Source organism: Aythya fuligula, chromosome Z, assembly GCF_009819795.1.
Source record: "Aythya fuligula isolate bAytFul2 chromosome Z, bAytFul2.pri, whole genome shotgun sequence".
Taxonomy (NCBI): Eukaryota; Metazoa; Chordata; class Aves; order Anseriformes; family Anatidae; genus Aythya; species Aythya fuligula.
Genome location: NC_045593.1, coordinates 77,778,763 through 77,800,986, shown reverse-complemented (window position 1 = coordinate 77,800,986; position 22,224 = coordinate 77,778,763). Strand labels below are relative to the sequence as shown.

General features: G+C 40.5%; 1 protein-coding gene across 4 annotated transcripts in view; it reads right to left on the bottom strand.

Annotated features, from left to right (window-relative positions):
- Positions 1 to 18,714, bottom strand: part of ATG10 (autophagy related 10) — an 89,340-nt gene extending 70,626 nt beyond the window's left edge. For 2 of the 4 annotated variants that reach the window (XM_032206394.1, XM_032206390.1), the window contains exons 1-3: positions 9,589 to 9,741; positions 9,226 to 9,351; positions 3,045 to 3,164 (exon numbers count right to left, since the gene is read on the bottom strand). In XM_032206394.1, coding sequence (XP_032062285.1) covers positions 3,045 to 3,164; positions 9,226 to 9,351 — 246 coding nt within the window. In that variant the 5' untranslated portion in view covers positions 9,589 to 9,741. Of the gene's footprint in view, positions 1 to 3,044; positions 3,165 to 9,225; positions 9,352 to 9,588; positions 9,742 to 9,898; positions 9,920 to 18,692 lie in introns of those variants that run through there. The other 2 variants (XM_032206392.1, XM_032206391.1) reach the window with 2 other exon arrangements.
- Between the last annotated feature and the right edge of the window lie 3,510 nt (positions 18,715 to 22,224).

Below are 22,224 nucleotides of genomic sequence, written 5' to 3'. Positions count from 1 at the left end.
TTTTACCCTTATTATGGATAGCTTTCCTATATTTTCATCCAGCTTCAAAATTTTGTCTTCTTTATCTTCCTCCTATTTTTCACTTTGCCTGCCAAAACCAACATTCCATTCGTAATCTCTGAACTGGACTTCCCAGGAACACTCTGGAGGGAAATCTTGTGGCCTTTTATGACATGCCATATACTTCAATACATTTTTGCCTTGTCTTTTGTCAGTGCTTGTTGTTCCTAACAATGGATATTGATTACAAGGACTTTTAATTTCCTAATTTTTCCTTTCTGACTGTTCCTAATTAACTACCTAACATAATACTGTGTCCTACCTCCAACCACACGCTGCAGGAGAAGATTGGATGAAAATATCTCAGTGACACACAAACAGTAGAGATATGATATAGCAAAGATCTAGATCACAACAGTAATTTGAAAATTGAAAATTCTGAAATGCAAAACTATCAGTCAACAGCCACATGTTTTGCAAAAGCAACTGTAATTCTTACTTAGAGCTCCCTTAGGTTTCAAATATATAAAAATACATTTTCTAAAATATACTAAAAAAAATATTTTAAACACTGACTGCATATAACCATGGAGGACTTCCCTAGTTCTATCAAAACTCCCACTTTTGTTCAAGTCTACTCATCAGAATCCATTTCAATAAAGTGTTTTAAAAGACTGTAGTAGCTCTGTAAAACCATGTGATTTATGGGTGCAATGTGTACTTTTGCAAAACAAAACCTGTTTAAACAATAGACTGTTAGTGCAACAAGGCTCTCACAGTCTTCATCTGTGGAAAAAAAGCATACCTTTCATGCATGCACTGGTTTCTTGAACAAATTCATCCCCCTTGCAGTCACTGCTTCCATCTTCCTGCTTAGCCTTCAATAAATAGTTTTACTTTACATGTCCATAGCAAATTTCATTCTCTAACTGATCAGTTTGCTTCTACAAAATTCTAGATTAAATAGCTACGCTTTGAACAGTCTGGTTACCCTTTAGTTCAATGAAGAATATATATTTGACCTAATCTCTATTGGGCAACTAATATTTTGGAAAGGAGACAATATTTTCTTATGCATACTATTAGGTTTTATAACCTACATCACCTTCTAAGACCTCCCCCCTGCTTGATTCTTCATCTTTATTGCTACTCTGCAACATGAACAAAGATTTCTCCTCAAAGAGGACCAATTGATGTTCAAGGTCCCTTCCAACCTAGACACGACTATGATTCAAGATATATAAATCTGTCACAATATTTCAAGATAAACCATAGAGTTTGACCTAAAACTATATTGCAGTACATTAAAGACTGAAGCCTTTTCTTTTGTTGTGACACGCTTTCTATAGCTGATACCATTTTCTAGAGGAAGAACTAAACAGCTTTACAAGACGCTCTTTTAAAATATATTCTGTAATGAAGTCTTGATTCATTATTAAAACAGTTGCAATAATAAAAAGCAATTTTGAATATAAACAGTAATCTGTTCTTACAAGCCAGAAGTAAAGTACACAAACCTTGTTGTAATGACAGCTAAATAACAACCTCTGAAGCACTGATACTAGCTTAGAAACAGTAGAATTTAAATTAAAGGAAAACCTAAAATGCTTAAGATGCACTAATGCTATTAATTTGCAACTATCAAACAAATGCTATTAATTTGTAACTATCAAACAAAGATAAGGTAATGATTTTAAAGATGATATGGATTTCAATTTGTATCAAAGCTGGTGTACCAGCAACGGGGTTGTAAAGTTTCCCAATTTTTTTCAGAGTACTGAACAAGCTGTCTTAACAGCAACAGGATCAAGTCTTGTTTGCAACTTATTGGGTCATTTGAACCCTAGCTGCTCCTTGTGGTACCCTGAGGGACCAAGGTGCTGCTTCAGTCCAGTCCTGTACTTGCACAGATCAGCCAAACAGAGCATGAAGATCAGCCTCCTACCTACCAGTAAAAGTCATATTTCACCTATTCAGACATCAGTTCTCACAACATTTTTAGGATCTGAAATATCTACCCCTCTTCTACCCACAGCTGAAATCCATGAGTGAACTGAAAAATCAGGAGAAACAACTACCTAGCAGACGGTATGATTGTTTTAAGTGGCATTTCCTTAGAAATCAGGCCAAAAGAATACATATCTAAGACCTTGTACCTGAGTCTCTGTGGGGAAAAAGAAAAAAAAAAATCAGTGTGATGATGAGAAAAGAAAAGGAATTGTTACAGGGAAAGGTAACTGGAAAATACACTCTGTCAACCTATTCAGTGGTTTATAATGTAAAGAATCCATTGTTTTCAGTCAATTATAATCTGAAAGTTCTTTTCATATGTATGATAACACAAAAACAAGTGAGTGAACTTCTGCTGTTTATATCTTGATTAGTCAATAATCTGGAGGTCTAATGCAGAGTCAAACAAGCGAATAATTATTCTAATCAGTCACCCTCGGTTTAATGAACAAGATTCACTTTCTGGAAGAAATCAGTTTATTTTCCTCAAAGAACACCCAATCTATTTTCTTTCCCACTACTGGTTTCAAAAAATTACTCAATATTTTTAAGATTTGGTAAGAATTCTCACAGCAGGAAATAAGTATACAAGTATAAAACGCTTCTACCCATCTTATTTCTTCAGAATATCACTTCAAATGAACATAAACCTGAAAGTTTTCTTTATTTTTTTTATTTTTTGCCTCTAAGATAACTAAATAACGATGCCTTTTTCAAAAAAAACAGTGTTTTTTTTTTTAATGTTAGTGAATTGATGTACTAAGAAATATTATCCTTCCACGATGAAACTATACATACATGTATGTGTATATACAAATATACATGCTAGAGCCTTTCCATTTCCTGCCAGTTTCCACTTCCAAGTTAGCTGCACACATGAACGAGAACTGAATGAAGAATAACCAAAAGCCACTGCAAATCATAACTTCAGATCTGAAATCTTTCTGGAAGGACTTAATTTAATAACATAGTATTTTAAAAAATCCTGTTCATGATTTCTTTTATTAACTCAGAAGTCTAAAATCTCTACTTACTTCAACATGCAGAAACAGAGCTTGTTCAGTGTTATCACTGTTTTCCTCCTTGAGATCTGGTGGGATGCCTCTGTTTGCTATTCGGAACTGTGTTTTACTGAGATAACCATCAGCAAGGTCCTGTGTTCAGAAAAATAAAAATAAAAAATAAAAGATCTGTAACCAAAATGCTGAATGCTATCACTGTTCTACCAAACATAACATAACAGCTACCAAAATGCTATCATTTAGGCACAAGCTCCAAGTCTTTTTACAGGAACCAACCACTGCATTGCTTTTCAGCATCTTCTCACAGGTAGTTTACACTAGTTCCCAGTGTTAAAGGAAGTTATAGATGTGAAAAGTGAAAATAAATTTCAATATAGTAATAAATTGAATGAGATAACTGATACTTTAGGAGAAAGGGTGACTGCCAAGGAATCAGAAGACAATGCACGAAGGTCACGAAAAGATGGGCAGCCAATAGCTTGCAAGGCATTGATCATACCAGTATAAATTTCCCAATTCTTAGTAGTTTATTTTACTTTAGGACTTTATGAAAGTTACATGGTAAACAGAGCTCAAAAAAAAGAACAAAAACAACTTCGGAATTTGAATGTGTAGAGTGACAGCTTTTTTTCCCTCCTCTTGATCACTTCTGAGGGTCAAATATAAGAGAAAACAGCAAAGCTTTACCTTCTCCCAATTCCCTTTTTATCGTTCTGCTTCCCAGACCACATGGTCTACTGTTGTAAAAGGCCCTTGTGCAATTCTGAGTAGTAGGAGAAGCTTTTAGGAGCTTTCCCTCTGCTGACTTGACTATCTGCACACGTATATATTTTTTTTTTTTTTCCAATTCAAAGAAGAGAGAAAAAAACTTTACTAACAGATCACTGGAAAAACATACACTCTGAAAGGGAGAAAGGGTATACAGAACACAAAGAACAGTAGTTGCATGTTAAGAACATATTTCTCAAAGGAAACAAATAAATTGGGGTTTTATGAGCTGTTTCATTACATTTTATTTTAGACAAACACAGAAAGCACATGTGCAACATCTGATGAAAAAGGATTCTATTCAAAACAGTCTCTCTACAGAATTCATTAATGTAGCATTAAATTGCTTGACAAGGCCACAAATTTAACCATAATTTAACTCTTTGGTTAATGTATCATTTCTGACACAGTTTACTTCATGTATTTTGACCTTTAAATCAACACAGGTTTTATTTGGACATGCTAGCTCTCTCCTTTCGGTGACACTGCAGTATATAAGTACCTGCAACATCTGTTAAGCCTATACATGTACTTTGCTCTTATCAAGTTTCACGCCTTAAATAAAACAATAATGCCATCTATATTGTGTTTTTCCCTGTGAATTTTTAAGCGTGAATCATATTATGAGCAATTATATTGCTCATCGAGAGGATGAATCTGCCAAACTTTGCTGGATGTCCTGGTTGTACAACCAACCAACTGTATCCTGGCTGTATCCAGAGGACAATAGAGGTGGAAAAAATTAGGCATATCTTGGTGATACAAAAGCCACTCCATTCATTCTCAACACCCTCTCAAGTCTCTCCCTGGGGAGTTTCATGCAAGCATAAGCAGGAGTACAGCTACCTACACTGGTATTTATCACCCTAAGAGCAGCAAAGAAAGGACTACCACCACCCACAGAGGTGAAACACCCCAAGGCACAATGAGCTTTGCCAGAGAAGGGCTGGATATAACATCCACCTCCCTGAACCAGTTTTTCCAGTGAGGGGAAAGGAGCCAAAGCCATATAGTCTTTGTGCTCTATAGTATTTGAATGCCATGCAAAGTAGTTAGATACAGCTGGAAACCCGGAGTTAGAAGTCTCCATATTTGACAGAGGTCAGTGGAGAGGTGGCTGGAAAGAGGAGCATCCTTCCCGTTGCACTCTGTGTACATAATTTGTACATTTCTGCCCTATAAATCAATACTTTAGTAAGGATTTTGATCATCATGAATGTGGAAAAGGAGTCCCTTTCTTTTCCAGCTGTCTTTTAAGTATCATAAACAAAAGTGAACCGATACAGCCTTTGGTATGACCACCCAGATTAACCTAGCTAAATACAATTTGTAGTATTTAAAACAGAGAAGAAAACAAAAAAAAAAAAAAAAAGAAAAAAAAAAAACAGAAAGCAAACAGTGGGACAGCCATCACAGATGAGATTTAATTATCCATCCCTAATAAAAGTCAGTGTTAAAATCTAAATTGAGGTCCAGCAGATCCCACATCGGAGGCTCTCTTAGCTTTTTATACAGCCTTCTTTCTGGGGGAAAAAGAGAGATTATAAAAATGACACAATTTAGAACATTTCACTTACAGCTAAGAATACAGGATTCTGCTTGGGTCATGTAAGCCTATGCCACAAGAGCAGCTTGGCAAAAACAATGAGCATTTCATCACCTAAGTTTAATCTCTACTGAAAACATGGGAACACAAGAACACAGTTCTACAAGTCTGATTTACTTGTGTGGTCTTATTGCCATCAATGGGTCTATTCACGTGAGCATGGAATGAGGAATGGGATCCAAGTGCATTACATCAGCAAAACTGAGTGCCCCAAACTGCCCGTAACACGTACATTGTTAAAAAAAAAAAAAAAAAAAAAAAAAAAAGGCAAAAAGACAATGAGATACTTTCCTTCACAGATGCTATTGAATACATGAATGGTCTCAGTGCCCAGGTTTTTATCACACTCTGAAATCACAGTTGCCAACTTGGTCCATTAAAAAAAAAAAAATCAACTCTCACAATTTTTTTATACATGAGAAGAATCTATCTTATTTTGCTATTTCCAGCAGAGGTTCATATTTCACAGAAAGTTCAAACTTTGACCTATGTATTGAATTCCCAATAGAGGCTCATAGCATCTTTCTTTGTTGAATAAATCCCTCATAAATAGAACCTTGGACCAAAATCTAAAGTTTCAAATGGTTGCCTACAAGAAAGGGTACATTGTAACACTTGGCTAATAACTGCACTGTTTTAAAAACATCTGAAAAGAATGTATCTAGGGCCAAAATCCCACTTCTTACTGGAATTGTTTTATCTGTGATGAAGGGGTTACAAATGGTAACCCTGCCATACAATTACATGGAAATTATATTACATATTTACTCTGGAAATTCCTGCATTTCAAAACGGTACAAGCATGATTTTTCTTCCCAAAATTCATGAAAGGATAGGGAACAAGACATTAAAAAATAACAATAAAAAAATCCTAGAGAAGTAAATTCCATACAGCAAAGAGAAGAAATACTAAGATAATGAGTATCTCAAACCATCCATTACTGAACACCGATCACAGAAGCAAGAAAATATAAGAAAGCAAGCAGAAAAAAATGAAGAAAAAGGAAACCTTAAAACAGCATGGCCTTATTATTAGGTGGAAAATAATAGAAGCATTCAAAGTAAAAAAAAAAAAAAAAAAAAAAAAAAACAAGCATTCAAAGTATTTCTGTTGTACTGGAGATAAAATACAAACAGTGTAGCCATGTGCTATGACCACTACAAATTCTTCATGTCAGGAGTAGTTAAGCAGGACATTAGCATGAAGTGGCTATAATTAGGTATTCTCAAATCAGCACATAAGAACTGCTGATGTACTTCAAGCCCTGTGGAAGTTTCAGAGAACTTGGGAGAAGGCCAGCACATAGCCATGTTTCTTTAGAAGTATGTATTTACAAAGTTGCGTAGCTATACACACATTAGCTTTACATCATGCCAAGCAAAGACTTCGTATGGAATTAAATCATTCATGAAATATATTCATTAACTGGAATTACTTAAGAAAAATAGATTTTTGTTATGGTAACTTAAAAAGATGAGATCGCTTGATAAATATTATACAAGACACATGCAGACTTCTGTAAATTAGCCATTGATTCCAAAAGCAGAAATTAAAAATTAAAATAATCCCAAACTAATCTGACACCGACTAAAGGATTAAAAATGATTAATTCAGAGATCTCAAACGCAACTTAAAAAATGGGGAATCATCATGAAGAAGTGATTCTAATGGGGTCCTGTGAGACTAGTCTATTTCAAATTTTGGTTAATGACCTAGAAACAATATGTAATTGTTATTGGTGAGGTTTAAAAATGATGGGGAAGCAAAAAATAATGAGGATTGATCACTAATACAGATTCTTCTGGTTGCTGTATGCAAGTAATTAACATGTATTTAAACACAAAATATATTAAGTCACACATCTAGAACAAAGACTGCAAGATGAAGGATTAGGTCCTTAGGTGCAAAATCCCTGCATTTGGTTTATGGATAATTAGCTGAACAGGAATACTCCATGTGATATTTTAGTTTAAAAGGTTAAAGTCATCCTTTAGTAGAAAAATCTGGACTTCACAATGATACAGTATCAATTATCTAGTTCTGACCATAGCCGAAGAACAATGTAGACATATTGAAAGGATTCAAAGATCCACAGGAACACTAGAAAACATGCCAAACAGTCAAGGAGGTCAATGTGCTTTGCTTAAGACAGACAAGGTTAAGGGGTGAATCGATCTGAATTTGCCGTACAAATTTGGTGGACTTCTAAAATGAGGTTACAGCATTGGTGGATAGGGGAAGAGCAACTGGAGCCATCTACCTGGACCTGTGCAAAGCATTTGACACTGTCCCCATGGCATCCTTGTCTCCTAGCTGGACAGACATGGACTTGATGGATGGACCACTTGATGGTGGGTGAGGAATTGGCTGGATGGTCACACTCAAAGAGTTGTGGTTAACAGCTCAACGTCCAGGTGGAGACCAGTGACGAGTGGTGTTGCTCAGGGGTAAGTAGTGGGACATCTTTGTCAGTGACACGGGCAGTGGGACCAAGTGCATCCTCAGCAAGTTTGCTGATGACAGCAAGCTCTGTGATACGGCCAACACGCCGGAGGGAAAGGATGCCATCCAGAGGATTGCACCTGGGCCGGGGCAATCCCAAGCACAAATACTGGCTGGGTGGAGAATAGATTGAGAACAGCTCTGAGGAGAAGGGGCTAGGGGTGTTGGGTGACAAGAAGCTCAACATGGGCCAGCAATGTGTGCTGGCAGCCCAGAGAGCCACCCGTACCCTGGGCTGCACCAACAGCAGCGTGGGCAGCAGGATGAGGGAGGGGATTGTCCCCCTCTGCTCTGCTCTGCGAGACCCCACCTGGAGCCCTGTGCTCAGCTCTGGGGTCCCAGCACAAGAAGGACAGGGACCTGTTGGAACAACAGGAAGGGCCACAAGGATGATCAAGGGGCTGGAGCATGTCTCCTGAGAAGACAGGCTGAGGGATTTGGGTTTGTTCGGCCTGGAGAAGAGAAGGCCCCGGGGAGACCTCACAGCAGCCTGCCAGTGCCTAAAGGGGGCTGCAGGAAAGCTGCGGGGGGACTCTGTGTCAGTGGGTGTGGGGATAGAACAAGGGGGAACAGCTTTAGACTAAAAGAGAGGAAATTTAGATTACACATGAGGAAGAAATTCTTCACTCTGAGGGTGGTGAGGCTCTGGAACAGGTTGCCCCATCCCTGGAGGTGCTTCGGACCAGGCTGGATGGGGCTTTGGGCAACCTGGTCTGGTGGAGGGGTCCCTGCCCATGGCAGGGGGGTTGGAACTAGATAGTGCTTAAGGTCCCTTCCAACCCAAACCATTCTGTGATTCTGTGACTCTGTGAATCTCGAAGTACTAAAACAGGAAGAATTCTGATAAAAGATGGGTCCCCAGCTTCGAAGACAATGTACAAATTCCAGCTGCTGGAAGCTGAAGCTAGGCAGTTCTGATTAAAAGTATTTTTTTCAGATTTCAAGCAGTCAGCCACTAGATAGGCTTGTTGATAATTGTAATTGTTTCCTCATCTTTGGGAATTCTGAAAATGGAGACAGAATAACGCCTTAAAAAGCATTTTGTCATCAAAGCAGCAGTCATGAGATTATCCTACCCCTTTGTTACATAAGAGGTCCATCCCAGCAGTTGTTTCTGGATCCATGAGTCCTATTCAACAGATGCCTTGGCCTAAATCCTCGGATAAACCACCTCTGCTGTTGGATCAGCTCAATAAAATGCCATTTACTTCATGCAATACAAACCACCCAAAAGGATGTTCTAGCTCCTAGTGGTTGCCAACAGCTCAAAAGGGCCAGCAAGGGTATCTAAAAATTAACACTTTGGTTATTTTTACCTTGGTAGTTCTCCACTCCCAGCCATCTCCTATTTGCTCCGAATGCTTAACAAATTCTTCGCAGTGCTGCCTGAACCTTTTTTCTTCCAGAAAAAAGTCCTCTTCGACAGCCATGCTACAGGACATCTGCAGAGCAAACCGAAACGTCAGTACTGACAGACGCGGGCTAAAAATAACTCGCATTGATTTACAGCGACTGAATAGCGAAATAACAAAGGCACGGGGGCACATTTCGCTCCTTTGGCACAAAAGCCCGTCCCTTCAGCTGGAGGATCGCAGGGCGGCCGGGGCTGGGGGCTCTCTGCAGCCCACCCAGCCCAACCACCCTGCTCAGAGCATCGCTTCCAGCTGGGTCACCATTACCTCCGAGGAAGGGGCTGCCACAGCCCCTTCTGGGGGACCTGTCCCAGCGCTTGGTTACCATAGCAGTCAATATTTTTATTTATTTTTCTTTTTTTTTTTTTTTTTTTTTTTTTGCGTTGAAACATTAAGAAATAAGTCGTTTTGCGTGCCGCGTGTTGGCGTCTCATAGGGCAGCGCTGCGGAAAGCCTGGCTCCTCCTTCCTTCCTTCCTTCCTCCCCACCTACCCAGTGGGTTTTTGCACCCACTGCTGAGACCCCCCCCCCCCAAAAAAAAAGCGCCCCCAGCCCTGCGGGGACGAGTGCGCGTTACCTGGGGCAGGGGGCACAGGAGATTTGGGGACAGGACAAGACAGGATGGGGCTGCCCTGCCCTATCCTGCCCTGTCCTGCCCTGCCCCAGCCTGTCCCGTCCCGTCCCGTCCCGGGTGCAGGGGGTCAGCACCGGGTCCCCCCCCCCCAGCACCGGGCAGGGTCCCCAAGGGGGGGTGCGCGGCGCGGGGTTGGGGGGGGGGAGCGAGAAGGGGGCCCCGCCCACGTGGCGGGGCCCCGCCCACGTGGCAGCGCCCCGCCTGCTGCGCATGCGCGCCATGCTGGCGGGCAGCGCTGCGGCGCTGGGGAGGGAGGGGAAAAGGGGGGGGGGGGAGGAGAGGGCGCGCATGCGCGGAGCGGGGCTGGTGGCCCAACGAGTGTGGGCGCCTCAGTGGCGGGTGGGTGGGGCTGGGGTAAGGGGGGGCTGTCTGTCTGTCCGTCAGTCCGGCTGTCCAGCTCCCCCCCCCCCTTCAGCTCAAAGCTTCTCGAGGGTTTTGTTTTCTTAAAGGAATGTTCCTTAACGGGAGCACTGAAAGTAAAAGAGGGGAGATTTAGGTTAGACGTGAGGTGGAAATTCTTCCCTCAGAGGGTGGTGAGGGCTGCCCTGAGGAGCTGTGGGTGCCCCAGCCCTTGGGGTGCTCAAAGCCAGGCTGGATGGGGCTTTGGGCAGCCTTATCTAGTGGGAGGTGTCCCTGCCCACAGCAGAGGGGTTGTAATTCAATAATCTTTAAGGTCCCTTCCAACCCAAGCCATCTAAATTTCCAAAATTCGATGATTACTTTTTTCCTCAAAAGTCCCTCTTCCAGTCGGCAAGGTGTGGCTCCACAGGGGAAGATGAAGACTCTGACTGCCACAGCACAACCAGGCAGCACTGGAGAGAAACAGCCAGGGGTGAAACACCGTGTGCCAGTCTCCAGCCCCTCGCACCTACACGTCTTCTGGTGGCCTGGGTGATGCAACAGGCTTCAGGCTCTTCCTCAGAGGCATAACTCTGGAGGGCCTTCCCTTCATCAAGCTCTTCCCTCTCTCAGACCCCTCCTCCCACCATCCGAAAAAGAAGAGATGTTTGAGCAAGATAAATTTAGTTCAGGCTGGCCTTGTGCCAGAAGCTCAACAATGCCAGTTTTATTTGAATGTTTCTAATTAGTTTTGCAGACTTAATCTGAGTTCTCTGCCTGCAATATAAATATATAATTGTACATTATGACTTTTCTCTAATGAAAACAAGGAGGGGGGATCATGAAATTAAAATGGCCAGATCACCTGAGCAGCAGTAAAAAAAGTCATGCAAAATGGCTATATAGTTTTGTGGATGAAAACACGAAGAAATGCACGGTCTCACCCAGACTGGAGTCTTGGGCTATGTTCAGGAGTTACCTAACGCAGATTCCTGTAATGATTTTGTTACTTTAGCTGTGTTACAGGACAGAGTGCAATGGTTCAGTTGACAGGAACCTTCAAAGACAATCAAGTCCAACTGCCTGACCACTTCAGGGCTAAACAAATGTTAAAGCATATTAATGATGGCATTGTCGAAATGCCTCTTGAACACTGACGGGTCTGGGGACCTCAAGCACCTCGCTAGGAAGCCTGCTAGACAGATAATGTGCACCTCCTGGGCTAAACGTGCATCTATCTGTGCTGGACAAATGCTGGAAGAATTACTTTTAAGCTCTCGAGTATCAGACCAAACATTTTTCAGTAGTGAGGTCTTGTCCGGCATGACTAAACTATCTAAACAATAGTAATTACAGAATGCACAATATTTTGATAGGCTTAAGTAGAACATTAAAATGTTGGCTTTACCAATTTGGCTGTAAACTAGTATTATAAAGAGTTCTTTAATTGTTGTAGAAAAATAAATGAGCTGTCCCATCACCATTGGAGCCCACAGTGTTCAGCATAGAGGCTCCTTATGCAAAAATGCATTGCTCTAGCTGGCTAGGATGTGGCATTCTCCAACTGTGCAGTTCCTCGTTTGCTTGTAATTTGCTGGGCGAGGAAACCTCATGAGGGCCAAAGCTTTTTGCTGGAATATTCTGAGGTAAACCACTTCTCTTTGTTCTCAAAATTCCATTTGCTGGATTTTGTCTGTTAGCAGCCTACTTCTTCAAATATATACCATGATTCATATTTAAATATAATTTTCACAGCTCTTCATGAAAAATGAAATGTTCCATGTAAGTCCATAATTTTAAACATTAGGTATATTTGAGAAAAGATTTGTTCCACTAAACCATTATTCTGGAGAACATTTAATTGTGTGATGTGCTTTGAACAGATTACTGTACCCCCATAGATTATTATTTTGACTGAATATATTAATTTTGAAAGCAGTTGTATAGCTGCTTGGCTTGTAATGGCTTGGGTGATGCCATCAGAACTACAAGTTGCGATTATATAGTCATTACTTAATCATTATTAGAATTACTTATTTGTATTGATCTTGGCTGTTTCTTTCAAAATGTTGGGGTTTTGAAATTAGGTAAATAAACACCATGTTGTCCTCCAGCCCTGAGATTTGAAGGAAGATTTTACATTGTGCAATATATTCTGTAAGCCATTTTTGCTAACAGAGAATGCCTGTGTTATTGAAAAAATGTCACGTAATGTGCATTGCCTTGGAAGCTAGAGCTCCTGATTTCTAATTTTAGCTTTGTTACTGTCTCTTTGCATTTTCTCAGGCAGAATCATAGGTTTAAGACATACCGCATTGAAAAAGTGACTGTTGGGGCCCCAGATTTTGCATTGAATTTAGCAGAGTAGCTGCCATGACTGGCAGATTCTAGAAAACAAAGCCATAATTTCTTTATATTTGGATTCATTTGCTTAAACTAGAGTTTATGTAAGCATATGTTCACGTACAGACCCTGTAAAAATCAAGGACAGCCAGCAACGAGGTACTTGCCACTCAAGGTGATTTTTGAAGGCAAGTAGGCTTTCGCTGTACTGTGCACGTATCTCAGACGGGTAGTATTACCCATGGACCTGGAACTGAACACACACAGTGTTAAGTAATTTGTGTATTAATTAACATAAGAATGAACAGTGTACCTGAATATCCCCGTCCAGGGCTCACAAGCTTACTCATGTTAGGCATAGCCAACTCTTCAGGTTGAGTTAAGGTCTAAATTGCTTAACTTTAAAAACTGCTGATATCCATAAGCTGTGCTTGGCAGTATCAATGAAATACCGTGAATGTCTTAGTAGACAGGATACTGTAGGGGTGGATTCCAATCCTGTTTCTGGTATTGACAAACTGGGGCTAGCAGTTTCGTTTTCACATCCGTTTCCCTTTTTGGCTGTCTTCAATGTAGATCGGACTCATAGTATATTCTCACGGTGTCTGGGATCAGCTGGGTCATTTCAGTAAACTGTAGTGAGTGCCTCTTTATCAAAGGAAACGTGTTTGCCATAGTTCTAAAATTACTTTAAAACAGGCCCCAGTGTGCCGGTTTCTGTCCTTTCCCTTCCTTCTCTTGCCTGAATAAATGCCCATTTCCTCTCTCGTTGCTGCCATATGAAAGCATTGAGCCTTGTTCCTTGTGTTGCTACCTAGACGTTGACGTATTTAGAACAGAGATACAGGTCATCAGGCCATTTTTTACTCTAAATACATCAGTATGTATAAATACATAATTACAAAATTATCAAATGTTGATAATTTTTGAGAGCAAAAATAAAGGACTTAAATGTTGGACTTAAAGAACTAATGTGAACAAAGATCATGAAGAATAATCTTTCTTCAGTTAGGAGGTGGACTGAATGGTCTCTGAAGGATCTTTTTCATCTCTTCTTCCTGGATTTTGGTTCCAAGAAAGACAACTTCCTCCACAACTAATTGATCACTCAAGCAATTCAGGCAACGCTCTGCTAGTAATGTTCTCTAAAGAAAAAAAGATAACATTGCACCTCTAGAACTGATGGAATTAACATGATATCCTTTCAGTTTCACAAATCCTGCTTAGCTTGATTCAATTCTAATCTTATTTCTTCCACTTTGGTTTTTGATTGCCTTTAATTTTGAATGGTGAGCAATATACCTGGGGTGCACAGTGTTACAACAAAGGAATATCGCGAGATAAGCCAAGTAAGAAATGATGGATTAGCCAAAGAAAAATGGTCTTGAAAATCACAGGAGGCTATTTGGCAGCATGTTCAAAATCAAAATGTCATTTGTGCTCTAACAAATCCTTTCCTCATTTGCTCTACAGCTATGGCCGCAGGAACAAACGTCCCTTATTTACAATTAAGGATTGCATGTGCAGGCAACATCTGCAAGAGTGAAATGCTGGACTTCTTTCCAGTTGAAACTAGTGTTAGCAAACGGTAACCAGGGCTGATCACTTAATTTAAATCTCTTCATTGTCTGTCATTAGGTTAATAGACCTCATAGAGATTCTGCACCCATAATACGTAATAAGAATTAAAAATATGACCATCTGCATAATTCTATTTGGTTTGTTTTGGAGACTTCAGAGTTGAAATTTCCCTGATAGAGATTGTTAGGTGAGAGTCACTATTTTGAAATTGCTAATGGAGGTACAAACCTATTTTTCAGTAATAACTGTAATTTCTATAACTTCCAGTGCCCTTACGAGGTAGGCAAGTAGTGTTATTTTCCTTTTGCTGGTAGAAAAAGAGGAATTAACTTGTTAAAGGCTGTGGTGACTCATATTTAGGTTGGCGAATGGAGCTAAATTTTGTAGATCCATGGTCTCTGCCTTCAACATATTTACCTTTTCGGTACTATGATTATTCTGAGAGAAAGTTCAAAAGGAAACAAACAGGGAAATATACAAACAGCATGCATTTTTCATGGGTATTTTTATTTTACTTGAGCAGCTATGAACCAGCACTGAAAAAAAGGACTGATATAATGCAGTAGTTCTTGCATTTTTCTGCTTTTAGCAATTTTTCTACTTTTTCTTATTCTTTTTACTCTAAGAGCTTAATCATTCTTTCATTTTTCAGATTTTTTTCCCATGTGTTTTGTATATTCTTTTTTTTGTTTCTGTTACTCATGTTCCACTCTTGTTTTATTTCATTTTTTTCCTATTAGACCAATAGATACTGAAAACAATTTGAGACAGGCTGCATAGGAAATTATCGTGTCATTAATACAGAAGATAATAGCAGTTGAAGGCCTCAAAAATGATGCTCCTAAACAGGGAATTGGATTTCTGGGACTTTGAGAATAATGAGGAGGACTAATTGATATAGAAAGATAAATTTTTAAATTGGCTTACAAGTTCTTCATCAAAATGGCATTAAAATATCGGCAGACAGTAGAGCAAAGGTCATTATAAAAATGATTATATGATTACTGTTAGAACATACAGTAAATATATACATACGCGTAATAAATAACAAGGTACCATCTCTCTCTCCTCTGTTATTAAGCCAGCAAAGCTATGCTACCACTGTCAGCTGAAAACACTGTTACTGAAATCAGTAAATCAGAAATCATTTCTGAATACAACATCTGAAATTTGTTCAGGCTGCTAGCTAGAAAAGAACTAGAATTCATTCTACGTGTGAGGGGTAAATAAAGCCGAGTGTAAAGCTCCAGAATAAATTATTCCAAAGACATAGTTTATCTGGTACAGCTCTGCAGGTCCACATCTCATAATTAACACTGAACTGAGTCAAAACTGACAGATATTGATGCTGTGGAAGGAACATTTTATTCTTGATTCCTACAGTATATTGTGAACCTACATTTTATAATGTAACGTACAATGCTGTGTTGAAAATATTTTCCATGGATAAATCTGAAGGTCAGGAAGAAAGCTTTCTGGATAGAAAATGACAGGCAAGAGCAGACCAATTATCATCTACCTCATATGGAGGAGACGCTCTGGGCCTAACAACAAGATTTACTGCAAAAGTTAAGAACTCTGTTATTTAATGAGACTGACTGAATTTGGAATAGGAGAGAATTTCTTCATGAATGAAGAACAATGAATGACAGTTTTTACTTTTTTTTTTTTTTTTTAAATTCTTCAAGAATAGATGCTATCCAAACTAGGAATGAATGAATGAATAAATAAATAAATTTTGCACCATCCACTGTCATTTTGCAGAGGAAAATATATGTATAAGTTGTCCATTTAGGAGCAAGGCAACAAACTATAAAGGTGGTAGTGGACATCGTATAAAGTTAGTGATCATTGGTCAAAATTGCAAATTAATTCCTATAATTATAACTCGGATAATTTTGAGTAGATTAACAGCAGCAAGAATTAAATTCCACCAAAATGCATAGGAGTTGCTTCTTCTAAGTTGATCAACTAGAAGTCGTAACACAAGTATAACACCCAGTCATATTTACAAACATATTTTTTGGCACCTTTCTGACCAATCTGATTAATGTAAAGAACCGTCCTACTGGAAAGGACATCGAGTGACCATCCTGTCTGTCATGGCAAATTCCTGGCTGCAGATGTGCACCCTCATCCAGCGAGGTTTGTATCAGTAAACGCTGCATTCTTAACAGATGCTGCAGAGGTATCCACTGAAACGTACTCCAAATCCTGCCTGTGACACAAATTGCACAATGAATCAGGACATTAGCGTTACCTGTACTGACAGTGCAGCTAAGTGAAAGAAAACAGAGGAGACACGAGGCCACCTTTCCTCATTCCAGGCTGTCTAGGAGACAAACTTTCCCTTGGAGTTGTTCTAATTGACCCTGAATGAAATAATCCCTTCAGGGCAGTACTCCAATCCGTATCAAACCCCTTTCCTAGCCTGGGACCCCATCTTAGCTTTTAGTCTACAGTCAACAAACAGCATAGTGAGAGAAAATGCCTTTTGAAAACTCTGAATTCAAGTTTATGTTGTGTCCCAGCGAGTTATTCATGTCACAGCACTGCATGCACACAGGGTCCTGCACACTGGGGATGTATTTGATGATCTATAGGTTTGATTTCAGGATTTACAGGGATCATCAGACGTGCCTTTCCAGGAACTAGATTTTTTCTTGGTTTCCATTTTGCTTTGCAAAACCTACTTTTTCCCCTTATGGTCCCAAAGGGGGAAACCAATGTCTGTCAAATACTTTTATAGCTGGGCAAGGTCCCAGATACTTCTGGAGGTACTAAGGGACTGCAGATGTCCCTGGTTAGTGCTCAAAGAGTTATGCCAGCCAAGAGTGATGCACTGTAGTTCAACAGAGGCTTGATGGATGATAAGAACAGAGTTTTGAACATCAATGTGGAAAATATATCATCAAGTTCTGTGACACCAAAGTAACGAAGCCTAATGCTTGAGCTCATAGACAAAATTAGGTCCTTCCCAGTAATGTTGTTGCCCATGGAGTATTACTGCTCTCTATTATTTTAGTAACAACTAATTTCTCTTATTAAAGATCATGAAATCCTTCTCTAACTGCATAGGTCCCAAGAGAAAAGTGAGTTACATACCTAGCCATGGAACAGTAGGACTGGAGCATGCGTTTGGTTAACTGAAGACACACTGGTGCTGCAAAAATAAGTTACGAGGTCAAATAGCTAAAAGCTGTTGGTGTGACCGTGGACTGCTGTACCCTAAAAATGTTTGTGGGGCTATGGATATAGACCTACAATACTAAAACCAAACTGATTTGTGCATTCAGAAAACAAACCCATTAACACCGGTGCGAGATTACGAATAGTAGATTGGAGATATTTCTGTAAGAAAAAAGGGTTTACTTGGAAAAAAATGCTCATAGCTCAGATGTCAATCCAAGTGCATATCATGTGCTGATTATGCTCCCGTTAACAGTTCAAAGCCATCTTTTGAAATGTAAGCTAAATGGGTGCAGAAACAAAGTGAGCTGAAACACGGAACTTAAAGTTACGGTGCAACAGTGCAATGAATACATGAAAACGCAGCCAGATGTAATGATAATTGTTTGCAGCCTGGTCTGTCCCTTGTCTGTAGTTCCTGATGCCTCATCTCGCATCCGTGATATTGGTTCAAGCAGAGGGTCAAGTATGTTGGCCTTCCCTATGCCAATGCTGAAAGCCTCTGTTGCATGAGGTTTCAAATTCCCGTACAGCATCTGTACAGCTCGGATGTGCACAGCTCTTGCATAAACACCTGTGGAGCTAGCACTCCCTGAGATCTACTCTGGATATATGCAGTGGCCACGCAGCTCTCCTTTGGACCTCCTCACCCTGAGGTTAAGGCTTTTTTTACGTTTTGTTGCTCTCTAGCATCCCTAATACAATTGTGGATGCTGAGGAGTGGCCCAGAGGTGGTGGTTAGACTCGCTTGTTTTCCTGAAGTGGCCTCTCCTGCTGCTAGTCAGCCGCTGGGCTACTCAGCTGCATGGGCGCTTGGGCTGACCACCTAGGCTGCCCCCTAAGTTTTTAATTTCAGCTCCAGTTCCCTTTCGTGGCTGCCGAATCCACCTCTATTTCTCACTTGGTATTGATTCTCAAACGCTGTCTATTGTTCTTATTTTCTGAACAGCTGGACCATTCACTTGTTTACCGCTCTGAATGGTGTACCTGGCCATTCTCATTTGAAAGTGCCAGCCAATGAAATAGGAAAAAAAAAAAAAAAAAAAAGTCTATTTATCTGATTTGATGTAAAACGCTGGAAAAGAGCCCAATACTTTGTCGTCTTCATCAACATAAGGTCATGGCTTTTAACATCACATTCCTGGTGTATCTCGTTCTCCCATTTACAGTAAATCTAGAAAGTGAGTATCCTCAGCATAAGAGTGTAACAGTCCTTTTAAAAATTACATGTTTCGTATCATTATGGCATGTACCATAAGTACGTGAAAATAATGTTGATTCTTACATGTTGCCTTTTATTGCCATCAGTCCTGTTTCCAGGCTTACTACCAAAATTCTACACGTGTTGAATGTTTCTGAATGCAAGGCAAAAAATTCAGTTCAGCCAGTGGTGGTGTTCTCGTCAGGATAGGCAAATGAGATTTTCAGAAGCCCAGTGGAAGATCAGCGTATCAATAAACGGAGAGTTTAACATGTTAGAGAAGTCAGTCATCTGCAGAGTTTCGTTTCTTTATCAGTTTGAACTGACAAAATTCTGGTTTCCTGAAAAATACAGATAGGTATCACCTGTCAGGACTGGAAAAATCAGAGGCCATACTGATAAAATGATGAAGTGAGCAGTGAGCAATTGACTGTTCAACTGACATTGAACTATTAATGAAAAAAATCAGAAAGAACAGAAAGAACAAACGTCAAAGCAGCACGGTATGGATATCAGGCACTATATTATCTCTTGCTGTTCTTCTGCCTTTTCGGAGTGCTTTTGGCTTTGTCTTCACATGGGTCCTAGGTAAGCCTTGGCTGGGACAAGCCTGAGCAGAACAGAGTATGAGCTGGAACACCTTGCCTAGCAGGTTGTTCCTGGTTAAACATCGTTTAATTTGGGTTGCCCCCAGTCTGCTCCCAAGACTCCATTTTGAGACCATCCTCTATCTCAGAGATCCTGAGTGGGAAAACGGCCCCTAAGGAAGTATGGCCTCATCACTGGGAATTCCCACAAGGGTAAGTAAGAATACTCCTGGAAAGGATGTAGGAATCCTTCAGCATGCCCACAGTGAGGTGGTTTTGGACGCTACAATATGGGAAGGACATAAAACTATTAGAGAATGTCCAAAGGAAGACTGTTAAGATGGTGGAGGGTCTAGAGGACAAGACAGATGAGGAGTGGCTGAGGTCCCTTGGTTTGCTCAGCCCCGAGCAGAGCAGGCTGAGGGGAGGCCTCATGGCGGCCTGCAGCTGCCTCAGGAGGGGAGCGGAGGGGCAGGCGCTGAGCTCTGCTCTCTGGGGACAGCGACAGGACCCGAGGGGACGGCATGGAGCTGGGACAGGGCAGGGTCAGGCTGGGGGTGAGGGACAGGGTCTGCACCCAGAGGAGGTCAGGCACTGGGACAGGCTGCCCAGGGCAGTGGGCACAGCACCGAGCTGCCAGAGTTCAAGAAGCGTTTGGACAACGCTCTCAGACATAGGGTCTGATTTTTGGGTGGTCCCGTGTGGAGCCAGGAGTTAGGCTGAATGATCCATGTGGGTCCCTTCCAACTCAGGATATTCTGTCTTTCTCTGTGGACCCGTTAGTTATGCTCTGTGTCTGTGCAGATCTGAGGAAACTTGCCTATATCCTCTGTTCTGACAACTGCACAGTCAGAAGAAAGCTTGTCTGAAGGAAAATATTACAGCAAGATGTTAAACAATGTGGAAACAATACAAAAGTTGGCTGTAGACAAGAACTCTCACTTTAAAATGTGCTAAACTGGGTAACATAAAAATCACTCTTATTCCTTGTCTTTAAAATGAACCAGTTAGCCTGTGCTAAATATCGTCTGTATACTGGATTTCACAAAATTCTCTGTACTAACACTAGCTAATATACGACACTGATGCTTTTGTTTATCCTTATTTGCACAGTCAAAGGCTTTTTTCAGTTATTTGAATTATACTCCAGAAATTTACCAGATCTCCAGAATTCAAATCAGATGTTAAATTACAGAGATATTATCAACTCCAGCGTGTAGGTTTTTGTTGTTGTTGTTGTTGTTTGTTTGTTTGTTTGTTTGTTTTCAAGAAAAATTGCACATTTATTCAGATAGAATTTACCTTATAAAACATGAAAGCATTGAGTGTATCAAGTACAACGGTAAGTTGAACAATACTGGGATACTTTGCTGAACCTGAAACTGCTGCTGATTGCCACTGAAGAAATAAGTGCAAAAGAAAAGAAGATCTGTAGGGGATCCAATCCCATAAACCTCTTGTCAATAGAATTCAAAATAAATTACCACGAGAGCTCAGTTCTCTTTTTCACCCTAATATACCCCTTGTAATTTTTTACTTTTTATCTGTGATTCTCAAGTGCATTGACCCAGTTCACCAAACTCACCCTGGCACAGGAGGCTGCAACTCCTCTTCTTTCACTGAAGTTGTATTTACCTATAACACAGTTACGCTTTGCTGGAATATTTCCTGCAGGGAAGGTGTAGAGGTTAACCAAACCACTTCCAGTCCTGAACTTCAGCCATCATACTTAAGAGTCACATGCAGCATTTTTACAAGGTAAATAATACAGTAAGAGTCAAAGTCAGGAGCTCAAGAGGATGAGGAGCAGACCGTCACTGAAATCGGAATGATTTATTTAATAACACTGTGAAATAGCACACTTCAGCTTCACCAACTCATCAGCGTCAGCTGCCTTCATCTGTACATGGCACTGGCAGCTTCTTAATATAACGATGAAATCCATGGGCCAAATTCGTCTCTGCTGCACCTCTGCAGAAGTTGATGAAGGTATGCCAGAATTAATTTTGTCTGACAATTACTCTCCATTTCCTGGAATAACTGGGGGGCTGCAACACCTGACTAATGGAAAAACAGAATGATACAGGTACTGTGGCACACAGTTGACAGCATCAAAGTGACCCTGCTTGGAAATAACCAAGTCCAAGGGTAGGCAGTGCAGGCCCAGATCTGGAGGCAAAAGTGACTTCTGCAGAACTCCTTAGACGTCTTTCCATGGTGCTCCAAAATGCTGCAGGTAAAGGACACATTTCAGAGCTACTGAGTTTTCCCAGAGCACTGAGAAGCATAGTGCAAAGGCAGCCAAGTGCAGGAACCACATCCACTCCACACAGATTTTTTAGGTTCATTTCAGCATCAGCCAGATAGGTTCACACAGAACCACGAAAGCAACCGCAGCCCAGTGTCCAGGTAGCTGGAGGACAACACTGAGGCACTGAGGCTGGATCTGCACAGAGCTGACTTGGGTTCGTAGGGGTTTCTAGCTTATATATAAGCCAAAATATGTCTTGCAAGCATTTAGCTTGCATATATCTCCATAACAAAATGGGCCACATCTGGCACCTATTGTCCATGGTAACTGATTGAACTGGGTACGATACAAACTAAATCATGTGTAAGAGACAGATTTCTGTTCCTAGGAATTTTCATGAAAACAGCCAAATTCAAGAAGCAAAGCCAAAATAAGATGTAAATTTAAGTTGTTGATCCCTAATGTACAATGTATACATATTGTATCTGACTTGTAATTTAGAGGCCAGAGGAGTAGTAATTTTGTATGTAACAATGCTGGAATGTACCCCCAAGCACAAATTCAAATGAGACCCACCCAGTACAAGTGAACTGGAGCACTGTGTCTTCCCAGCCCTGTTTCTTTTGTCTACCATTGGGAAGGCTTATTCAAATTCAGGTCACTTTGTCTGATCCCCTTTATCCCAAAACTTTGTAACTTTTGCTGCCTTTATACCTGCTCCTGGTCAAGCAATATTGCTTTATTGATGAATGCATTTTGTTACACAAAAACATTTTAA